The following is a 17,883-nucleotide window of genomic DNA, read 5'->3' as shown; positions in this document are numbered from 1 at the left end:
AGTTCTTCACAAAAAACTGTGATTCCATAGATAAATGAGAGACAAATTAAAAAGGCACAAGGAATATATATTTTAAAAAGACCATGCAGGCACATTAGGATGGAATGGGGTTGGTCTCAGTATAACCGGCTGGATCGGCCTCCTGCTTCTGCTTTCATGTTCTGACACTGTGGCCCTTGGAAAACCAGAGCTCCAGTGACAGAGACAAATTACTGGCTGAGGTAAACTGTCTTTATGTTTGAATAAATTGAAAATGACTGAAATGCTTTCCCTGTGAGTTTAAGGAGAAATCCCTTATGGGGGTTAAACTTTTAAAGCAAAAAATCCATTAAAGTCAGTCTTTGGTAAAAGAAATCAAAGGTAGTTAAAATGATTGGCCTGCAGAAAAAAAAAATGTGTAGAAAGCTCAACTTGTCCCTGGATCATTCAAATGAGCTCAGTTGGAATTTCAACATCTGACCACCAGGGGGGAGCAGTGTGTCACAAAACTTGAATCTTGTAAGAGCAGAAAATGTCAGCAAGAGAGGCAAAACCACACAGCAAAGCACAAGAGTAAGAAGCTTTGCAAATTCGCTTGCCATAACCCAAGGGGTGGCAGAGGAAGAAGATTGAAATTAGCAAGTTCTGGAAGATCAAGAGCTCATTCAGAGTCCAGAGAGAGAGAGAGAAATCAGTGTCCAGTGTTGGCACCTTATAACAAGGGTGATGTCTTGAATGAAGGCCAGCTTCTCAGAGCATGAACGACTGGGTGTGTTTGAAATCCTGGGGCTGAGGGACACAGAAAAACAGGTATTATTATTATTATTATTACTATTACTATTATTAGTAGTCTGACTTGTTTTATGTTTGTCTCTCATTTCACAGTTCTGGCCTCTGTGGTGCCTCGAGGTGACGACTTTGTGACTTCTGTCAGAAACAGTGATGTTCATTAGGTAAGTGTGAAGTACTCATGCCACTGAGATGCAGGGAGGAAGAAGAGAACAAACTTACCTCTTGGGGTGGAGGGATGTAGTTGACATTAGACCTGAAAGAAAAAGGCACGGTAAGCACACTGGACACAGTCACCAAGAAGAAGAGACTGGAGGCAGACGACTGTGTCCTGAGTCATACTGTATCTTGCCCTGCATAAGTAATGCACATCACACATGGCAAAGCTCCCATGAGGTAAAAAGGAAAGTCAGACTGAAGTCTTGACTGAGCAGTGTGTAGGGAAACTGTGGTTCAGTGTTTGAGCCATGTCATTTGATAACAACTGTTCCTGTTCTCAACACAGATGCATACAGTCAAAATCATCTGTCTTATACACAACTGAAAACAAATCTGTAAAATGTAACCACTGCTGAATTCTTCAAGGAATAGTTTGCCTTTCTGATAAATATGCTTGGCTACTATCCTGTCAGGAAACCAGCGGACACACCCAGTCGGGAGATAGTTACGTAACCCCTGTACAACCTCTGATCCCCCAGTTTAACAAAGGTTTTTGGTTTAAACTAAGGAGATACAAAGTGTTGATAAGTGAGCTGTAGATATCACCCTTGGGCAGAGCCAGGCTCACTGTTTGCAGGCTTTGTGCTTAAATTGCCTCCTGGCTGCAGGATGTGCTTTGTGCTACTGAACTATACAGCATTATACAGAGGGCTGTTTCTGTTAGCCTAGCCTCAGTGGACAAACACTGTGTATACTGTATATCCCACGGGAAAATGCGCCCAAACCTTTAACTAGGAGCGAATATACCTGCTTACCAGCACCTCTGAAACTCACTAAGTGAAGCTTTATATCTTGTTTGTTTAATCCTTTCAACAACCCAAGTGAAAATAGATAGTGTGTAGTCGTGTAGTGCTTTCCTGGAGTCTCACAGGACAAAACATACTTTCCTGACACAAGGCAAAACATATTTACCAAAGTGTGAAACTTGATTCATTCAGCAGGGGTTAATTGTCACAGTTAGGTTTTCTGTTACATACAAGATTCAAATGATTATGGCTGTTCAGAGTTTAACTCTGTTGGCCTGAAGCGTCACACTCACATGTCCTCTGTTCTGTGCAGGGTTTGGCTGCTGATGTGGGCTGCACCGTGACAGTGGGAGATCCAAAATGACCTGTAGGGGTCAGTGTATTCGCAAGGTTTGAAAAGGGTTTGACCAGAGAGGGGTCATTTGATTCCAACTGCACACCATGCTTTTATAGAGTGGGGTGTTACTAGTGTGGAATATTGAATAATTCCTTAAGGTGTGCTTGAACATTTACATTTATCGCTCTGTAAACCTGTGTAAATTTGCACCGGTAATCTTTGTTTTGAACATTTGTAAATTCAAATCATTGCTCGCAGGCTGAATATTTAGGAATTCCAAAGACACTGACTGGTGAGAAGCTGAAGGCCCCGCACTCTCTCCATTCCAGCTGCCCTTCTTTTGTGACACTTTGTATAAAATATTCACTCCCAGTAAACCTGTGGACTGTCACTGTGCTTGCAGAAGGATGCTTGTGGATGATTTTACTTCTCATAGCTTGTGAAATTAAAGGATAACTTTGTTTTTTTGGAAGCTGCTGTATTTCTCCTAATAGTGGGTACGGGGTCTCTACAGCTAGTGCTAATTTTGCTATCATTACCTGCATTGTAGAGATCTGAGCAAACAAAAAGTTGCATTAAACAGCATTAGTGAGACAACTGGTTACTATATGAGAGCACGAGACTTGGGCTGCCCCCTGGAATAGTCATTACAGTTAGGTGCATAGGATGATTGCAAGTGTAACGGCTACCCCGGATGGCAGCTCAGATCTTGTATTTGCTTTCCTTCTGACTCAGAGTTAAGTGTGAGAAATCATTTGAATGAAATCATGTTTATTTTGGTGACACCATTTAACTTGGCTTTTTCTTAACCCAAATCTCTACAGCTGACGTGGTGATAGCAATAGCAACCAATACCCTCTTTTAGGAGAAAAACAACCTCCTTTAAGTTTGAAGGCAGAGACCTGAATGAACCAACTTGCAAAGCCCAGTTTACAGGCAGAAGTCTAAATATTCAGTCTCAACAGAAAAACAAACCTTTGAAAGCACTAAAGGAACAAATGAAACAGCACTAGGAGTACAAACCTAAACAGGTCAAGCTTACAAAATTACTCCAAAAAAAAGGTACCAAACTTTTTAAAGCACACCTTTACGAATGACCTAATATTTCCTATATTAGTAGCAGTGCTGTATAAACATGCAGCACAACACAATGCTAGAGTCAGAAGGTCAAGCGGTGAGCCAACACATGCAGCGATCCAACACCATAACGATGTCTAAATCCTATGTGACTGTGTTCTGATGCAGCTGTGAGGTTGTCCTACAGTGACAGATATAAAGATAAACAGTGATTCTCTTTGTTCCAGTTGTTTTCCATAATACCCCTGAGAGACTAGAACCGACAGTGAATTTGTACTCACTGTAGCATCTGTGAATCCAGAACCTGGTTTAGCTTATTCATCTGTTCTTCTACTGTTGTCTGAAAACAACAGTGAGTCACACCACTGCACTACAGTTGATACTTGGTACGGTCTCTGAGGCAACTGAGTGAACTGCACAGATCTCTGCTCTGTTTACACTACTCTGGTAGCTTCTTGCATTGTTATGGTTCATGTGAGAAGCCAGTGACATGAGATTCCATTGTGTCTGGTCCAGTTAGCTCAGTAAGATAAGCATCAGACTTTAACCCAGACAAAGAGCTTTTGCATCAGCTTCATGCAGAGCTCTGCGCCGACTCTCCATCAAATGCTGCGCAGTAACAAGCCAGTAATCGAATAACAAAGTAGAGCCTCAGTTTGGCCAGTCACACGATGGCATGCAGTTTATGTCTCTGTGGTCTCTGGCATCCAAACACATATTCTGGTGCAGGACACCGTTGCTCCAGTCTCCTCCTTCAGTCTCTTCAATATCTAAATAATCCATCAGGCCTAACTGCCTTCTAGTGCCAGTATTTCCCTTCTCCATAATTAAATCTCTAAATATGTTGCACTTATTTCTTTTTTTTAATTCTCTGCATTTTTTAGATTATTTGCCTCGAAGTAGCAATCATTAAAAACAAAACAAAAAACCCCCCAACCTTCATGGTTTGACATCTGTTGGCACCAATCACTGGATGAGTAAGAAAAACAGGCACAGCTGTCTCTCCATACAGTCCTGACTCAGCACACAAACACACAGTCTGAGTGCAACAACAACAGCCCACCTCACCCCTTACTGCCTCCTCCCCAATCCTCACCGGTAGGATATGTTTGTTCACATCAATGTTAATGCAATCCCAGAGCTCTTACCTTCTTCTGCGTCCTGCTGATGGGTGAGCCAGGAGGACCACGGAAAAGAAAACAGTGTCACTTTTTTGGCAAGAGTAAATACAATAGCTCTATTAAGTGACATGCTGTGGTTCTTAGATGGAAAACACAGCAAACCAGTAAATGGAAGAGAAACTCACGGCTGAAGAAGCCATTACGGTGTAAGAGGAGTCCCCCACAGCCACAGACCACGACAGCCAGGCAGACCACCACCACTGCTACCACCACGGCTGTAACGTTGACGTCCTCTGGAAGTTATGATCCGTTTGCCATATAAAGTGGTAAATTTCCAATAAATAATCCCAACACTAACCATGAACTGTCCAAATGCCAACATAAACAATCATACCATCAGCCTGTTGTTCACCTACTCTCCCACAATATTTCCTGTAATTAGTTAATGTATGGTGTGGGAAGAGACATCACACACCTATCGTCATGTGCTTGCCCTCGCACATCTTGGGCGTCCCCACCCCGTTTGATGCCTGGCAGCTGTACTGGCCGCTGTCCTCTTTGGCTACAGCTTTGAACTCCTGCAGCGATTGGAGAAACAGCCATAAAGAAGACAAACTGTGCTTAAAACAGCCTGAGTTTAGGCATTTATTCTGCTCAAAACTCAGGAACACTACCTTACGACAGAGTATTAGGGCCACTGCATACATTTTTTTTTTAAATTCTGACTTTAAAGTCAGAATTCTGAGATTAAAGTCAGAATTCTGAGTTTAAAGTCAGAATTCTGAGAATAAAGTCAGAATTTTGAAAAAAATGTATGCAGTGGCCCTAATACTCTTCCGTACTACCTAGTATTAAAGATGTCCTGATCCATTTTTTTCTGACCTGGATACTGATCCGATTCCTTTAATATTAACTCTCTGCCGATACAGATACTTACATTTACAGTATATATAGTAAATGTTCATTAATTATCTGAGTGTGTGCTCACTCACGCAAAGGAAGTGCTTGGTGTACAAACCTGCACGGAGGAGCCTACAGAACTACTCTGGAGAAGGGAGAACTACGATCCAAAACTGTGACAAATAGACAGCGAGGGAATAACTGGCTGCACTTGCCTGCATATGTACTGTACAGTGTATCCAACCTATGGTAAAATACACCTAATAAAACAACAAACACTTTAAAAAGAACTGCATAACTCAGAAAAAAAAGAAGCTAAAATAGGCTTCAGGTCACCAGTAATATGCCAGGTGACATGCAGGCAGCGTAGACAGCTAGACTGAGCACTTTATCACTTGTGTGACACACCAGTCTTGAAAACTGAGTCCTCTCAAATACAGGGCCGTTTTCCTAAATAACCGTTTTTCCCTGCCTGCACACACACACTCTCTTACCAGTACTCCTGTGTGTGAGTTGATTACATAGGTGGCGTTGGCATGACGCGGCTGGCTCATCAGGAGGTTGTCCTTGTACCAGGAGTACGTAGCAGGCGGGATGCTCTGCTGGTCCCTACAGTGCAGCTGCACCAGTGAGCCTGTCACTGCTGAACTGGGGATTTCACAGGACGGGGTGTGGGGGGGCACTAGAGGAACAGACAAAGTAAGAATTATGTAAGAATCACCAGCAAAGCACGGAAAAGCAAGTCAACCTACAAAATGTCACGGTACATCTTCAGCCGGTTGTACCGAGGACTTTGAGCGTCACGTTGGTTTCGCCCAGGCTGACAGTGTCAAGAGGAGCACTGATCTCACAGCGGTACTCCCCAGCGTCTTCCTGGGTGACCCTTTGCAGCGTCACCGTGGCCCCTTCGATGGTCGCCCGGCCCTCAAAGGGACCTGAGAGAAAGAACAGAAGGTCAGCGAGATCACAAAGCAGAAATGTCCTCTCTGGCTGAGGGTTAGTGCCACTGTGAGTACAACGTTATGTGGATAATGCATCTTTCAAAACATTCAGAGGTATTTGTTTGTGATAAACTGATACATGACCAGTAGTGCAGTGTCCCCTTGGCATATTTTAGTCCATTATTTTCCTTACTGCTACTTAAAAATTGTATTACAGGATAGGCTTCAGGATATAACATCAAGAGTCGTCTGTGCATAATTTGTAATCCATTTATCATACACTGTTCTCCACTGCAGAAATTACTCTCATCTAGTTATGAACTTGTGACAAATCAACTTTACAGGAGCTTTGTGGATTTTTCCAGATTGACTATGATACATTGCTGCTTTTCTTCCAAAGGGATCAAAACACCCAAACAAATCAGGTGAATGGTCTCAACACTTTCTCACAGCTGATCCATCACTCCTGTCTTCACATACCAGGCTGGTGTTTTCTCTCCCACTATGTGGCAAACGCCTTCCAGCTGGTGCTGCAAGCTGATTAAAACAAATGCCCCATTTGTCACTGAGAGGATAAAGAGTGACAGGCTGCTCACTCACCTCTGAAGTGCCCATCAAAGTACACGAAAGAAACATCTTTCCCCTTCTTCTTCCACTCGATGCGCGGGTTCTGGTCTCTCTCTGTGCGGAACATGCAGGACAGCACCGCGTCTGAAAAAGGGAACAGGACCAGAGAGATATTTATAGCAGAACAGCCAAGGCTTCAGCCATTTTTAATGGGTTGGTCTGTTTATAGCCTTATGGTTTATTCTGTTAGAGACCATCTAATAGAAGCACTTACAACTGAGACAAGGCAGCTCAGAGATGAGCAGTCTCACCTGAGAACTCGCGCACCTCCACCTTATGTCTGTTGGTCGACACGGTAACAGGAACAGAGGGGGAACCTGACAGTGGTGGTGAAGAGGAAGGGAGGGAGAGTGGAAGATAGAAAAAAAAAGGGTGAGAGCAGTTCAGAACACAGCACTACTTGTCAGCTATTAGGGGACAAGCTGAACTGGGTAACCAGCTCGACATTGGCCGCCGACTGCGAGAGCAGAATGCCTAAGGGTTGGTGCTGGTTTCTGTGGCTCTGCTGTCTGAGGCTGGCTGAAGCTTTCTCCAGGAGATCTGAAGTGAAGGCAGGATTACTCTCTCCTTGCTTTAATCCTGCGGGGTTAACGAGCAGCTTGCTCTATGTTTAATTAAAAGCAGGTTAGGATAAGGTCAGCAAGCATCTCACCAGCAGCTTGTCCAGATTAACCTGACGCGCCAAGTGATCGCCACGTTGTTCGTGTTTGTCACCGATACCTCACATCCAAACAGGAAGGGGAAGGAGGAAGAGTCTTTAGTGTTTGCTGACTGGTTTATGGGAACAAAAGGTCGTCTGATTGTCCTGCTTTTAAATGGGGTTAAATATAGGAGAAAGTCACCTGAGCACAGCAAAAACAGTAAACACACTGAAGATGAAAGCCTAGCACCTCCCAAAAGCCTGCAAATTAAGAAAAAGGGGAAAAGGTTTTTAGGCTGAACCATGCATTTTTGAAACGACATAGCCTAATAAATGTTGGATGGGCCTCAGGGACACTTATTCAGAACATTATGGGCTATGAAAACCTTGGCATGATGAAGATGTCACCTTCACTTAATCTTTTAAGCTAAAAGCACAGCCCCTACTCAAAGATACACACCCGTTCCTGCCATTGTCTCTCGAAATGGTACAGATTCAAATCTCATATTTCTAAACCTAAAAACACGTATAGTGAAATGTATGTCAACTCAACCATTTCCTGTTTGTCAGTCGCTTCCTGTGTGGCCCCACTGTTACTGGATGACTATGAGGGTTTTCCCTGTAAGGGAAGGTGACATGGAAGAATGAAGGTTAAGCAGAAACAAAGGCAGGAAGTGTGGTTGGATTAGAACAGGAAGATGCTGGATGGCCGTACAGTTTATGTGCAGACCCGAGAGTCTCTGTTGCTCTTATTTGCAAGAGAACAGCTATTTTTAATTTGGCTTTTAAATGAACAAAGCCTATACAACATAATCTCCCAAATGGAGCAGGACATACGCCCATGATTTTTAAAAGCCCTTCCGGAAGTTGGCTCAATTGACACCATCCTCACTGGGTCAAACTTTTAGCTAAGTGAATTAAAACTGCACATTCTGCCTCCCTTGTGTTGACTTGCGGCAGTGTAACAGGATTATCATGAAAGCCTTGGCTTGTGTACATCTCTCTGAGGAGCACCATCTCACTGAAGGATGAACAAGACGAGGGGCAAAGATTCAATGAGGTTAAAAAAGGGACAAATTAATGAAAAAGGAGAGGTGAGCGGTCCTAAGAAGAGAATACAAATGAAGTGGAGGGGAGGGGGATCCTCTCAGACAGCAGGGCTGTGAATGGGAGCAGGCCTGCCGCCACCTTGAAGGGTGTCTCTTAGAGAGGCGAGAAATGTAGCAGGGCTGACAACATGTCCGCACTTAACCGCTGCACTGACACACATAAAAGCACACACATCAAAAAATGAGTAAAGAGGCTGTCCCACTGCTCCTGTCGTGCTTCACTGAGTCCCCTACTACTGGAACACTGTCATCTCCAATGGCAGGACTCACTCCACATGGTTTGTTCAGATCATTTCACAACTGCATGGTGGGTAATGTTCACACAGTGGAGCTTTTTAAATAAAAGGTCTGCTGTCCAAGGAGTCAATGAGAGATGGCGTTCAAGTTTTGCTCACATGCAACAGAGTGTTACAGAGACTGGGGCAGGTGTTGCCAGGGCTGTGCCGAGGTCAAAAACATGGTGCAGTAATAATTAAGGCACTTATTCAAATTAACAGGAAGGAATGAGAGAGGCCCACAGGAAATATCCTGTCTGGCTGTGTGATATAGATAATGTGGCCGACAAACACGTTTCAAGGCTGTTAGGGTACAGATAAAAACCGGGTGAGGACAGTGTGTATGTGTGTTTTCTGTTTGAACAAAGCCTCTCTGTGTGCCTGTAACCCTGTGAGCAACAGCCGTCTCAGACAGACACACTGTGTGTGTGTGTGTGTGTGTGTGTTGGGGAGTGGGGTCTCTTGTCACAGAGGCCCATCCAAAACATTTCCTCCTGGACATGCATCTGTGATGGAGCTAGATGATGACTGATTTCTGTCAGGTTGTCCACAACTAAACTCTGAACTCATGACCTGACAAGTGGCAAAATCTGGAGAACAGAGTAAAACTCACCCTCTCTGTCTCATCACACTGTTATTGCTTCCTTGGAGTCCTAACAGCACTGCAGTTTTCCATGCTAGATAACAGGGAAACTCAGGCTTGTTTTGCCTTCTCCTCAGATCTTTCCTGCTCATTTCCTCCAGTATATACATATAAAAAAGTCTCCTGGACGTAGCCCTGCTACGAAAAAACCTTGTCATGACAAAAAAACTGTTTAGTTTCTGGTGGCAATCCAACCACCGACATCATGCATGGATCCACCACCTTCGTTTTTCGCCAAAACAAGTGGCTACTTGGCACCATCATGCTGCCTACACCCTTAAAAGTGCAACTTGTAGAAGGGCTGCCTCACCCCCACAGCCCACTCAGAGGGGGTTAACAAGAATATGGAATCACACTTTTCAACACCAAATAAACAATGTAGGAAAAATGTAATTTTATTTATTATCTAACTTTAACTTCTAATACCAAGACACACATTCAGTCTAATTTATCTTTGCTGAATCAGTTAAGGCAAATTAAAACCAAAGAAAATTTCACTGAGCCAGTCTCTCTCTTTTGGGAAGAGCCCCCACTTGTAAAAGTAAGCCTTTAAACCTAGAGTACCACATTTAACGACTTTTTGCAGAGACAGAACAGCTGTAGGTGCTTACTGTAAAAAGACATTAGCCTGTGACCAGTTCAAACACTACAGCTGCTCTCCAGCACTTCAATCTATATCCTAAGCTTTATCTTGTCAAGTCTATACAACAAACAAACAAGCCAATACAAATAGAGAAGCTGATTGTTTTCCCGAACGAGTAGTTGCTATTTTCCACTTACATTGCATCAGTAAAATAACAATAGGAAGATACAGGGACGTCCCCTCCATTGTCGTCCACAACTCTGGCCGAGTCTTGTCTTCCCTGGACGGAGCGAGGAGGCAGATCCCAAGCCTCAGCTTTCTTTTGGCACTTGCTCTCAACTGTCCAATTATTCATCCAGCTTTCAGGGAATAAACTGCTCTCCAGGGGTAAGCGACCGGACTGGCCCGGCGCGAAGCTGCTGGCAGGCGAGCCGATGAAAGGGACACACCTCCGGGACTGATCGGTGAGAGACACCAGTGCTAGCTGAGGAGCCTGGCTGCGAAAGGCGTGCCTCGGTTATCACAGAGCACGCTTGTTAATCCCCTCTTGTTGTGTGGCTTCGGCGCGGGTTGAGGTGGAGGCGGAGATGGAGATGGATGGAGGGAGGGCTGTGCTTTCAGGAGCGGAGCTGCGGAGCGCCAAGAGCGCAGCGTCGTGCCCAAGGCGCGCACTGCACTGCCAATTGGCCTCACAACAAGAGTCAACTGGGTATGGCAACAAGGTGTGGCTCCCATCATACCTCAGCCCGAGAAGGACCTAGTTTGACCCCAGAGTTCGTTTGTTTTAAATATTGTTGGAGGGACTGAGCCCCCAAACTGATCACCTCATGTATCAATGCATTTAGCGTCTGACTTACAAGTTTACAGCTATATAAAACGGAGGATCTGTCCCAGGCAACCAATCTCCGATAGATTAACTACAGGCCATTAATAGGAGCAATTTATGTGTTACCAGATTGTGAAATTCGTCTATGACCCACTAGGTTTATTAATGTCTTACCAGCATTTATACCATCATTACCACATAAAAACAGATTATTCCCATCTTAAAAAATAAACTGTTCAACATACTTATTTTAAGTGTTAATGGACATTTAGATTTTATAATATGGATCCAATAACATCTGGGTTGCAACCAAAAAAGCTTCTTGAAATAAGAAATGCATGATCTTTTCTTTCCAAGTAAAAGCTCAGTGCAGACTGTTTCATTAACACAAATCCTGCAGGGCAATGATTCCCCAGTGAATTACTATTGACTAAACAAGTGTTGAACATCAAGACTGTCTCAATAGCTGACAAATACACTTCCAGTCCTCCCAGTATAGGAGAAGGAGACCTTTGCAGTGAGTGCACTGTTGGCCTCATACTGTGTGAGCTGTTCACCACAAAATGGACAACAAACATTGTAAATTCATTTCTAGAAATGCATTTTTCCACAGTGTTTTCGTAGCTATTCAAATTTAATCATATCTGAGCAGCAGATGCTACAGCAGCGAGGAGCCTGGAGGACTGACTCAAACATCTCAGTCGTGCTGGTGTTGGTGTGACTGGCTGAAGTCGGAGGCATATGTCCTTGGGTGTGTCTCACACATTGTGTGTGTTGGGGTGGGGGTTGTAACTGTGGTGGTATGATGCTTGAGCGGGGGGCAACAGCTGCACAGCTGTCTGACTTTTCTGACCTGAGGGTTCAGTTGCCCACTGATGGTGACCGACACACAAGCAGAGGACGAGATCACTCTGGATAAAATAAACATAAAGGGCTGTTTCGCTAAGTTTTACACTACCTCACAATTATACATTCAGGAACTACTCCTTTAAACAAACAATTTACTAATGTATTGTAGGCCATCAATAAGATATTACCAAGAACATGAGAAGACACAGAAAATGCTTGTGACAATCCAAAGTTGTCTTCAAACAACTTGGTTTCTCCAAGTAAAGTTTCAAAACTCAAAGATATTTAGATTAATATTGCATCAGACAAAGAAAAGCAGCAAATCCTGACAAACCTGAAGCTGGAACCTGAAAATGTTTTAACAGCACTTAAAGATACAAAGTGCTGTTTGTTTGGAAAACAGCCCAGTTTATCTAACGTTTAACTTGACAAAATATTGTGTGCCAAAAAAAAAAAAAAAAAAAAAAAAAAGGATTTAAAAATGAACTGATTATCAAAATGATTAATTTTCTGTCAGTCGACTAACTGATCTGTTTAAGCTCTAGTGAATGCTTTCCTATAAAATAATAAGGAAGTGTTAACTGAACATTCACAGTGCATTTCCTTAAGCATGACTCACTTTATCTTTATTATTAAAAAAAACAAAACAATGTTTAATAAGAATTGTTTATCAGTATTTGTAACTACAGAATTGAATGGAAAATAAGACACCGACCCCTTTCTCACAAATCGCCTTTAACTGATCAATAGAGCATTAGCAAATGATTTATTGATAATTAGCAACATTCACTAACTTGTGAAGGTTTTATCCAGGGTGACCGATTTGAAGTGGTACCAAACAATTTGAGGCTGCAGTTCCTACACAGTGAAGTGCAGGCATGAGAGAGGGTCTCAGTGCTGTGTCCAAACTCCTGGAATCCTGGGAAAAGAGAGGCCAGAGAGCCACCTGTTTGACGAGTGACAGAAGCAACAGCTGCGCCGCTGCCTGACCCTTCAGCCAACACACAATCACACATTCCAATTTTGTTTTGAACCGCAGACGCACACAAGCGCAGATCCGCACCCCTCCATTTTCAATCTTCTCTCCCATTCCTATACACCCACCATCAGCTGAGCAGTTAAAGTGAGGTAGCTCACACCAGGGAGTGCACGAATCTTTCAACACACTCAAACGAGGCAACAAGGTCACAGGTTTCCTTCAGTATGTGGTGATTTCCATATGAAAGAGAGAAGTTGTCAAATATTTTTACAAATTTATTGAACAAATAAAACAGTAAGATACATGTCAAAGTGTGTGTGTGTTACTGGCTGCTCAGAGGTGGAGCAGAATGAGCAGGAGAGGGTGGAGTCACTTCTCCAGGTCCTGGCAGCTCCATCTGAGCAAAAAAAAAAAGAAAAAAGAAAGAAAGTCACACATGTTAACAATTGTTTTATACTCATGACATCCCTCTCTAACCTACTCCACACTAACACAGAAAAAATGAGAGGGGTGTGGGGGCATAATGCTTCCAACTTGGAAAACGTGGGACAATCTGTTTGCAGCGTGGGCCGCTGTGTTGTGAGCGCCAGCTGGAGGCAGAGGAGGGGGACGTGCTTCCCTGCTGCCTGTGGCCAGCTCACGAAACGGGCTCGCCCACGCCTCGCTCATTTATCAACCTGCTTCTGGTGAGTCCTCTACAGTGGCACATACCACGTAGGACAAAACAATGCAAACCTTTTAACTGTACAATATATTATTACAACAACATAGCCTTAAAAAGATAAGGTTGAATCAATACCTCTCATAAAATGTTGCTGTACCACTGGGCTATTAGACAGAACTGCATTCGACAATGCTGTTATTAGACCACATGGATATTACATTGCAAACACAACAGGAAATTTATGAGTTTGGAAACATCTAATCCAACTCAGCAACAACAAAGGCTCTGGTGCCACGACTACATGCTGAAGTGACTCAATATGATTTTTTTTCTGATCACACCAAAGTGGAGGGAACACTGTATCCAAGCACATGCGTGGCAGTTTAGGAGCTCAGCGGTGTTCAGATTGGAAGTGGAACTGTGTCACTCACAAACATGGCAAAAAGATGGGAGTTGAGCATTAAGGCCTGTGATGTGAATGCAGCTTTGTTTTGGTGCTGGGGAATGAACAATGCTGCGACATTTTTATGCTGTCCACACAAAAGAAACTGCAGTGACATTCAGCAAGTTTGGAAGAGAGAATAAAGGTGAAGTGTAAAAAACAGTCCACAGGCTGACTGGGACAATTGGCATACAGTGAGAGGTTATGACTAACATCTTGGATGTGCTCTTTTTCATGTCTACAGTAGTAAATAAAGTGGCTCAGCCAGCCTGGCTAAACTGTTGGCTTGTTTACAACCTGTCTGACTGTAGCGATGTAGAGGTGCTCCTAAATACTCTGATGGCTACACTGTTATAACTGATAGAGGTGATGGCCATTGTAGAGTTTAATATACAGTACGAATACTGACTTTCATTTGCACACACCTTGAAAGTGTTGCATTCTGGGTATGCAGATGCTAGCATGCCGGTCACTACCTTCTTTTCTAATCTGATAAAGGCAGCATCAAATTTATACTCCAAAAGTCCAAAAGTGAAATATGGAAAATTGCAGCTGCTGATCACTGTCTCTCACAGCTTTGCCACCTTGTCCACATGAGGAAGAGCCTGGCATTTATCTGCAAACACTGATCGAGGCAGGACGAGTGGGCAGCCTGTGGCTTTATAAAAAGAGCTAAAACATTCATGTTCCTGCCAGTGACAGCTGTTGAGGAGAGACTATGTGCACTGTTGTTGGTTTGCCTACATACGTATATTGAAAACACTGTGGTTTATAGCTCCTCTGCACATTAGTGGTACTGATGCACTGTTAACACATGGGACAAAAAAGGACAGGATGGCTGACTTCCATACCCATTATATCCACACTAAACACAGCAAGCAGTGCTTTGTGATGACACAGAACAGTGTCCTTCCAGACCATAAACCTGATGCCCAGCAGTGCCTGTGGCAGCTCTGCATGCTAATCCTGTACTTGTAAAACTCCACAAGGCTCCACTGATAAAGTCAGTCCACACTCTGACATCTACAGTTTTGTCTTCAATAAACATCTATTTCAACTCCTTCAATAACTGAATCCCTGAAAACAAAATGTAGGCCACAGTATGTCATCGGTTGCCAAATCAAGTGTTTCTAATAATGAGTACATCTTTTTTTCATTACGTAACCAGTGCTGCACAGAGAATGTCAAAAAGGCTGCAGCAAAATATATTTCACTTAGATGGCTCCATCCAGAATGAACTCATAGCCTAGTTTGAATCAGAACCTCTGATTCTCCTTTAGTGTTGGTTGGCTATGCTCAGACAGTGTGGCTTCAACTATGGGTCAGTCTGAGTGTCATGATGTACAGTGTCCAGAATAAGAGCCTTGAATCTGGAGAGATTTAAAAATACTCCCTGCCTGGATCTTGAGTGTCTGTGTCTTTGATTTGGAGTTCAGAAAACAGCCGTTTGTCCTTCAAAAGGAAGAGGAGATGAGACCTGCCTCTTCCTGAAGAACATAGCACACACTGCTTCTCCAGTGCGAAGCAATTAAAATCCTAACCTCTGGCTACTTTGTGAAATCTGATGTGATGGCTGCACCCAGGGAGTGGGCTGCATAAGTGTGGAACAAGCAGTAATTTGGACAAATATCCAGCATCTAGACCAGACCGATGCTCCAAAACTCTAACAGCCCCCCTCTGTGAGTTGGCCTCAGTGCATCAGCTTTGATGTCAGTGCTGCTAGACGAAAGCGTGAGCTGGAAAACAGACATGTGTTGTTCCTACCGGTTTCTTTGCCCGCTGCTGCAGTTTCCTCCAGACTGTGTGGTGAGCCTGCAGAGAAGCAGAAAATGTGACTTGCAGGCACATGTAGATGCCAATAAAATATTTTTGCTGCAGTATAATCCTCTGTGCAATTATACACAACAAGCCCTAATATTATACAGATTGTTTAATAATCTTGATTATTATTAATCACCTTTTGAAAGTGAAATAAATGTAGATCTAAGACATTTTCTAGGTGGCAACGAAACCTGCAAATACTTAAAGTGAAGGTGTCAATAACATTTTAAAAACTGATATTTTGTCATCATTGCCTCACAGGTAGACTTCCACTCTTGCCATCGAAAAATTTAAGTAGGGAAAAAAAGATGGCAGATACCCAGAGTCCTCAGCTGAACTTTCTGGGTATTGGTATTGTTTTTTTAAAGGGTTGTTACATCATATTCCACACACACATCCCTACCTGCAGCTGCAGAGGCAGGGAGAGGCCCTGTGCTCGGCGGTGGAGGCCGCAGGGTCCCTGTCCCAGGCTGTGGAGGGCCGTCACCTCGTACTGGAAGCACATGCCTGTCCTGGCCACTAGAGGGCCCCCACTCAACAACACATGGTCACCACATCTACAGAAAACAAAAGAAAAAAGGGTATGTAGTTGAGGGGGTTAATAGAGCTTTACAAGATATACAGTCAGGTCCATAAATATTGGGGCATCGACACAATTCTAACATTTTTGGCTCTATACACCACCACAATGAAATGAACCAAGGCACATATGCAAACTGTTGTAATTCCTACACCGTTCACCTGATTTGGATGTAAATACCCTCAAATTAAAGCTGGCAGTCTGCAGTTAAAGCACATCTTGTTTCATTTCAAATCCATTGTGGTGGTGTATAGAGCCAAAAATGTTAGAATTGTGTCGATGCCCCAATATTTATGGACCTGACTGTATAAACTTCTTTAAATATAAACAGATGTGATATCAAACTGACAACAGTGGAAATGTGAGCAGACATGAAGGTCTGAACCAAAATCACCTGTAAAGCATCACTGTGCCTTTGGGATTTTGGGCTGCCTTCTGTTCCACCTCTTCCTGTTTACACCTGGCAGAGAGGAAAAAACACCTGATACCAACACTCACCATGTGTTTGTAAGCGACAGGAATGAGCATGACTGGTTTACAATAGTGAGCATGGTCAGGACAGAGTTTACCTGCTGTGAGTGAAGACCTCCAGGGCAACAGAAGGCACCACCTCTAGAGGCTCCCAAACCAGGTCCTGGTGGATCAACTGCTGGGCCCCTCGAGTCAGAGAGCGCAGTGATTCCTGCAGAGAAAAACAGCCCTGCTGGATTACAAGGTCAACTCACATAACCTGTGATCCACAACACAAGCCAACAAAAACAAGCTCTGATTCATTCAGCCCTACAACTGCTGATGCACAGAGGCTTCACATTTAAGGTAACAATAAAAACACACACTGCAAAGCATCACCAGCTGTTTTGCTTTCTAACATGCACATGTACATTTAGCCAGCAAACTCAAACACTCTGCCGAAATATAGATAAACAACACTGTGGAGTTATAGTACTGACAGGGGTTTATAATCAGGAATTACTTCATGTAATTGCACCTGTACTGTTTAACTGCTGACTATTACACATACAACTTCAATGTAGCATACATTATCTCTTGTTCTCATTACTGTTGGCTGAAAAAAAAAACACATAATAAACTCCCAGGACTTTGCTAAGAAAGTCCAACAACTGAAGCTGGACCAGGACGAGACCATGGTCTCATATGATGTCACATCCTTGTTCACGTGCATCCCCATCATGGAGGCTGTCAAAGTGGTGAAGAAGAGACTGCTGAAGGATGACACGCTAAACAACAGGCCTAACCTCACCCCAGACCATGTATGCACTCTGCTGGAACTCTGTTTAAACACTACCTACTTCCAGTTTAGGGGGCACTTCTATAGGCAGCAACACAGCTGTGCTGTGGGCTCCCCGGTGTCTCCTATAGTTGTCAACCTGTACATAGAAGAATTTGAGGACAAAGCCCTGTCTTCTTTCACTGGTAACGCTCCCAGCCATTGGTTCCACTACGTGGACAACACGTGTTAAAATCAGGACCCAGGAGGTAGAAGCTTTCACCAAACATATCAACTCTGTGGATGACAACATCAAATTCACTCATGAGGATGCCAGAGATGACTGTCTGGCCTTTTTGGACTGTGCAGTCCACTTGGGAGGGGACAGAAGCCTGAAAGTAGAAGTATATCGGAAACCTACACACACGGACCAATCCCTGCTTTTTGACTCACACCATCCACTTCAACACAAACTGGGAGTCATCAGAACTCTAAATCACAGGGCAGA

The 17,883-nt window shown here is 43.5% G+C and overlaps 2 protein-coding genes across 6 annotated transcripts in view; both read right to left on the bottom strand.

The window, feature by feature from the left end:
- Positions 1 to 7: 7 nt before the first annotated feature.
- On the bottom strand, positions 8 to 10,964 carry jam2a (junctional adhesion molecule 2a). Of its 5 annotated transcripts, none has more exons than XM_020592185.1 (10): positions 10,184 to 10,964; positions 6,988 to 7,053; positions 6,710 to 6,820; positions 5,954 to 6,103; positions 5,663 to 5,850; positions 4,744 to 4,846; positions 4,454 to 4,543; positions 4,296 to 4,311; positions 991 to 1,024; positions 8 to 768 (listed from the first exon to the last, which is right to left on the bottom strand). In XM_020592185.1, the coding sequence occupies exons 1-10, from the start codon at positions 10,230 to 10,232 to the stop codon at positions 730 to 732; spliced, it is 846 nt and encodes a 281-aa protein (XP_020447841.1). In that variant the 5' UTR covers positions 10,233 to 10,964; the 3' UTR covers positions 8 to 729. The 5 variants fall into 5 exon arrangements, with proteins under 5 accessions (XP_020447841.1, XP_020447839.1, XP_020447840.1 ...); XM_020592183.1 differs by having other exon boundaries at positions 4,454 to 4,561; positions 10,184 to 10,925; XM_020592184.1 differs by having other exon boundaries at positions 4,296 to 4,308; positions 4,454 to 4,561; positions 10,184 to 10,924.
- A 1,956-nt stretch (positions 10,965 to 12,920) lies between these two features.
- The window catches only part of mrpl39 (mitochondrial ribosomal protein L39), an 8,205-nt gene continuing 3,242 nt past the window's right edge, over positions 12,921 to 17,883 (bottom strand). Inside the window, exons 6-10 of the mRNA XM_020591909.1 lie at positions 16,717 to 16,829; positions 16,542 to 16,607; positions 15,971 to 16,124; positions 15,511 to 15,558; positions 12,921 to 13,037 (exon numbers count right to left, since the gene is read on the bottom strand). Coding sequence (XP_020447565.1) covers positions 12,963 to 13,037; positions 15,511 to 15,558; positions 15,971 to 16,124; positions 16,542 to 16,607; positions 16,717 to 16,829 — 456 coding nt within the window. The 3' untranslated portion in view covers positions 12,921 to 12,962. The remainder of the gene's footprint in view (positions 13,038 to 15,510; positions 15,559 to 15,970; positions 16,125 to 16,541; positions 16,608 to 16,716; positions 16,830 to 17,883) is intronic.

Source organism: Monopterus albus, unplaced genomic scaffold, assembly GCF_001952655.1.
Source record: "Monopterus albus unplaced genomic scaffold, M_albus_1.0 scaffold16.1, whole genome shotgun sequence".
Lineage (NCBI taxonomy): Eukaryota > Metazoa > Chordata > Actinopteri > Synbranchiformes > Synbranchidae > Monopterus > Monopterus albus.
The sequence above is the reverse complement of the archived record's forward strand: the minus strand, read 5'-3'. Positions and strand labels throughout refer to the sequence as shown.

What these genes read in the sequence shown, in the direction of transcription:
- jam2a (XM_020592183.1), bottom strand. Translation starts at nt 10,232, where the DNA reads ATGGAGGGGACGTCCCTGTATCTTCCTATTGTTATTTTACTGATGCAA. An exon ending in GGAGGTGCGCGAGTTCTCAG is followed by an intron (nt 6,821 to 6,987) that starts GTGAGACTGCTC and finishes TCCCTTTTTCAG; the next exon opens with ACGCGGTGCTGTCCTGCATG. An exon ending in ACATCCCTCCACCCCAAGAG is followed by an intron (nt 769 to 990) that starts GTAAGTTTGTTC and finishes TGTGTCCCTCAG; the next exon opens with CCCCAGGATTTCAAACACAC.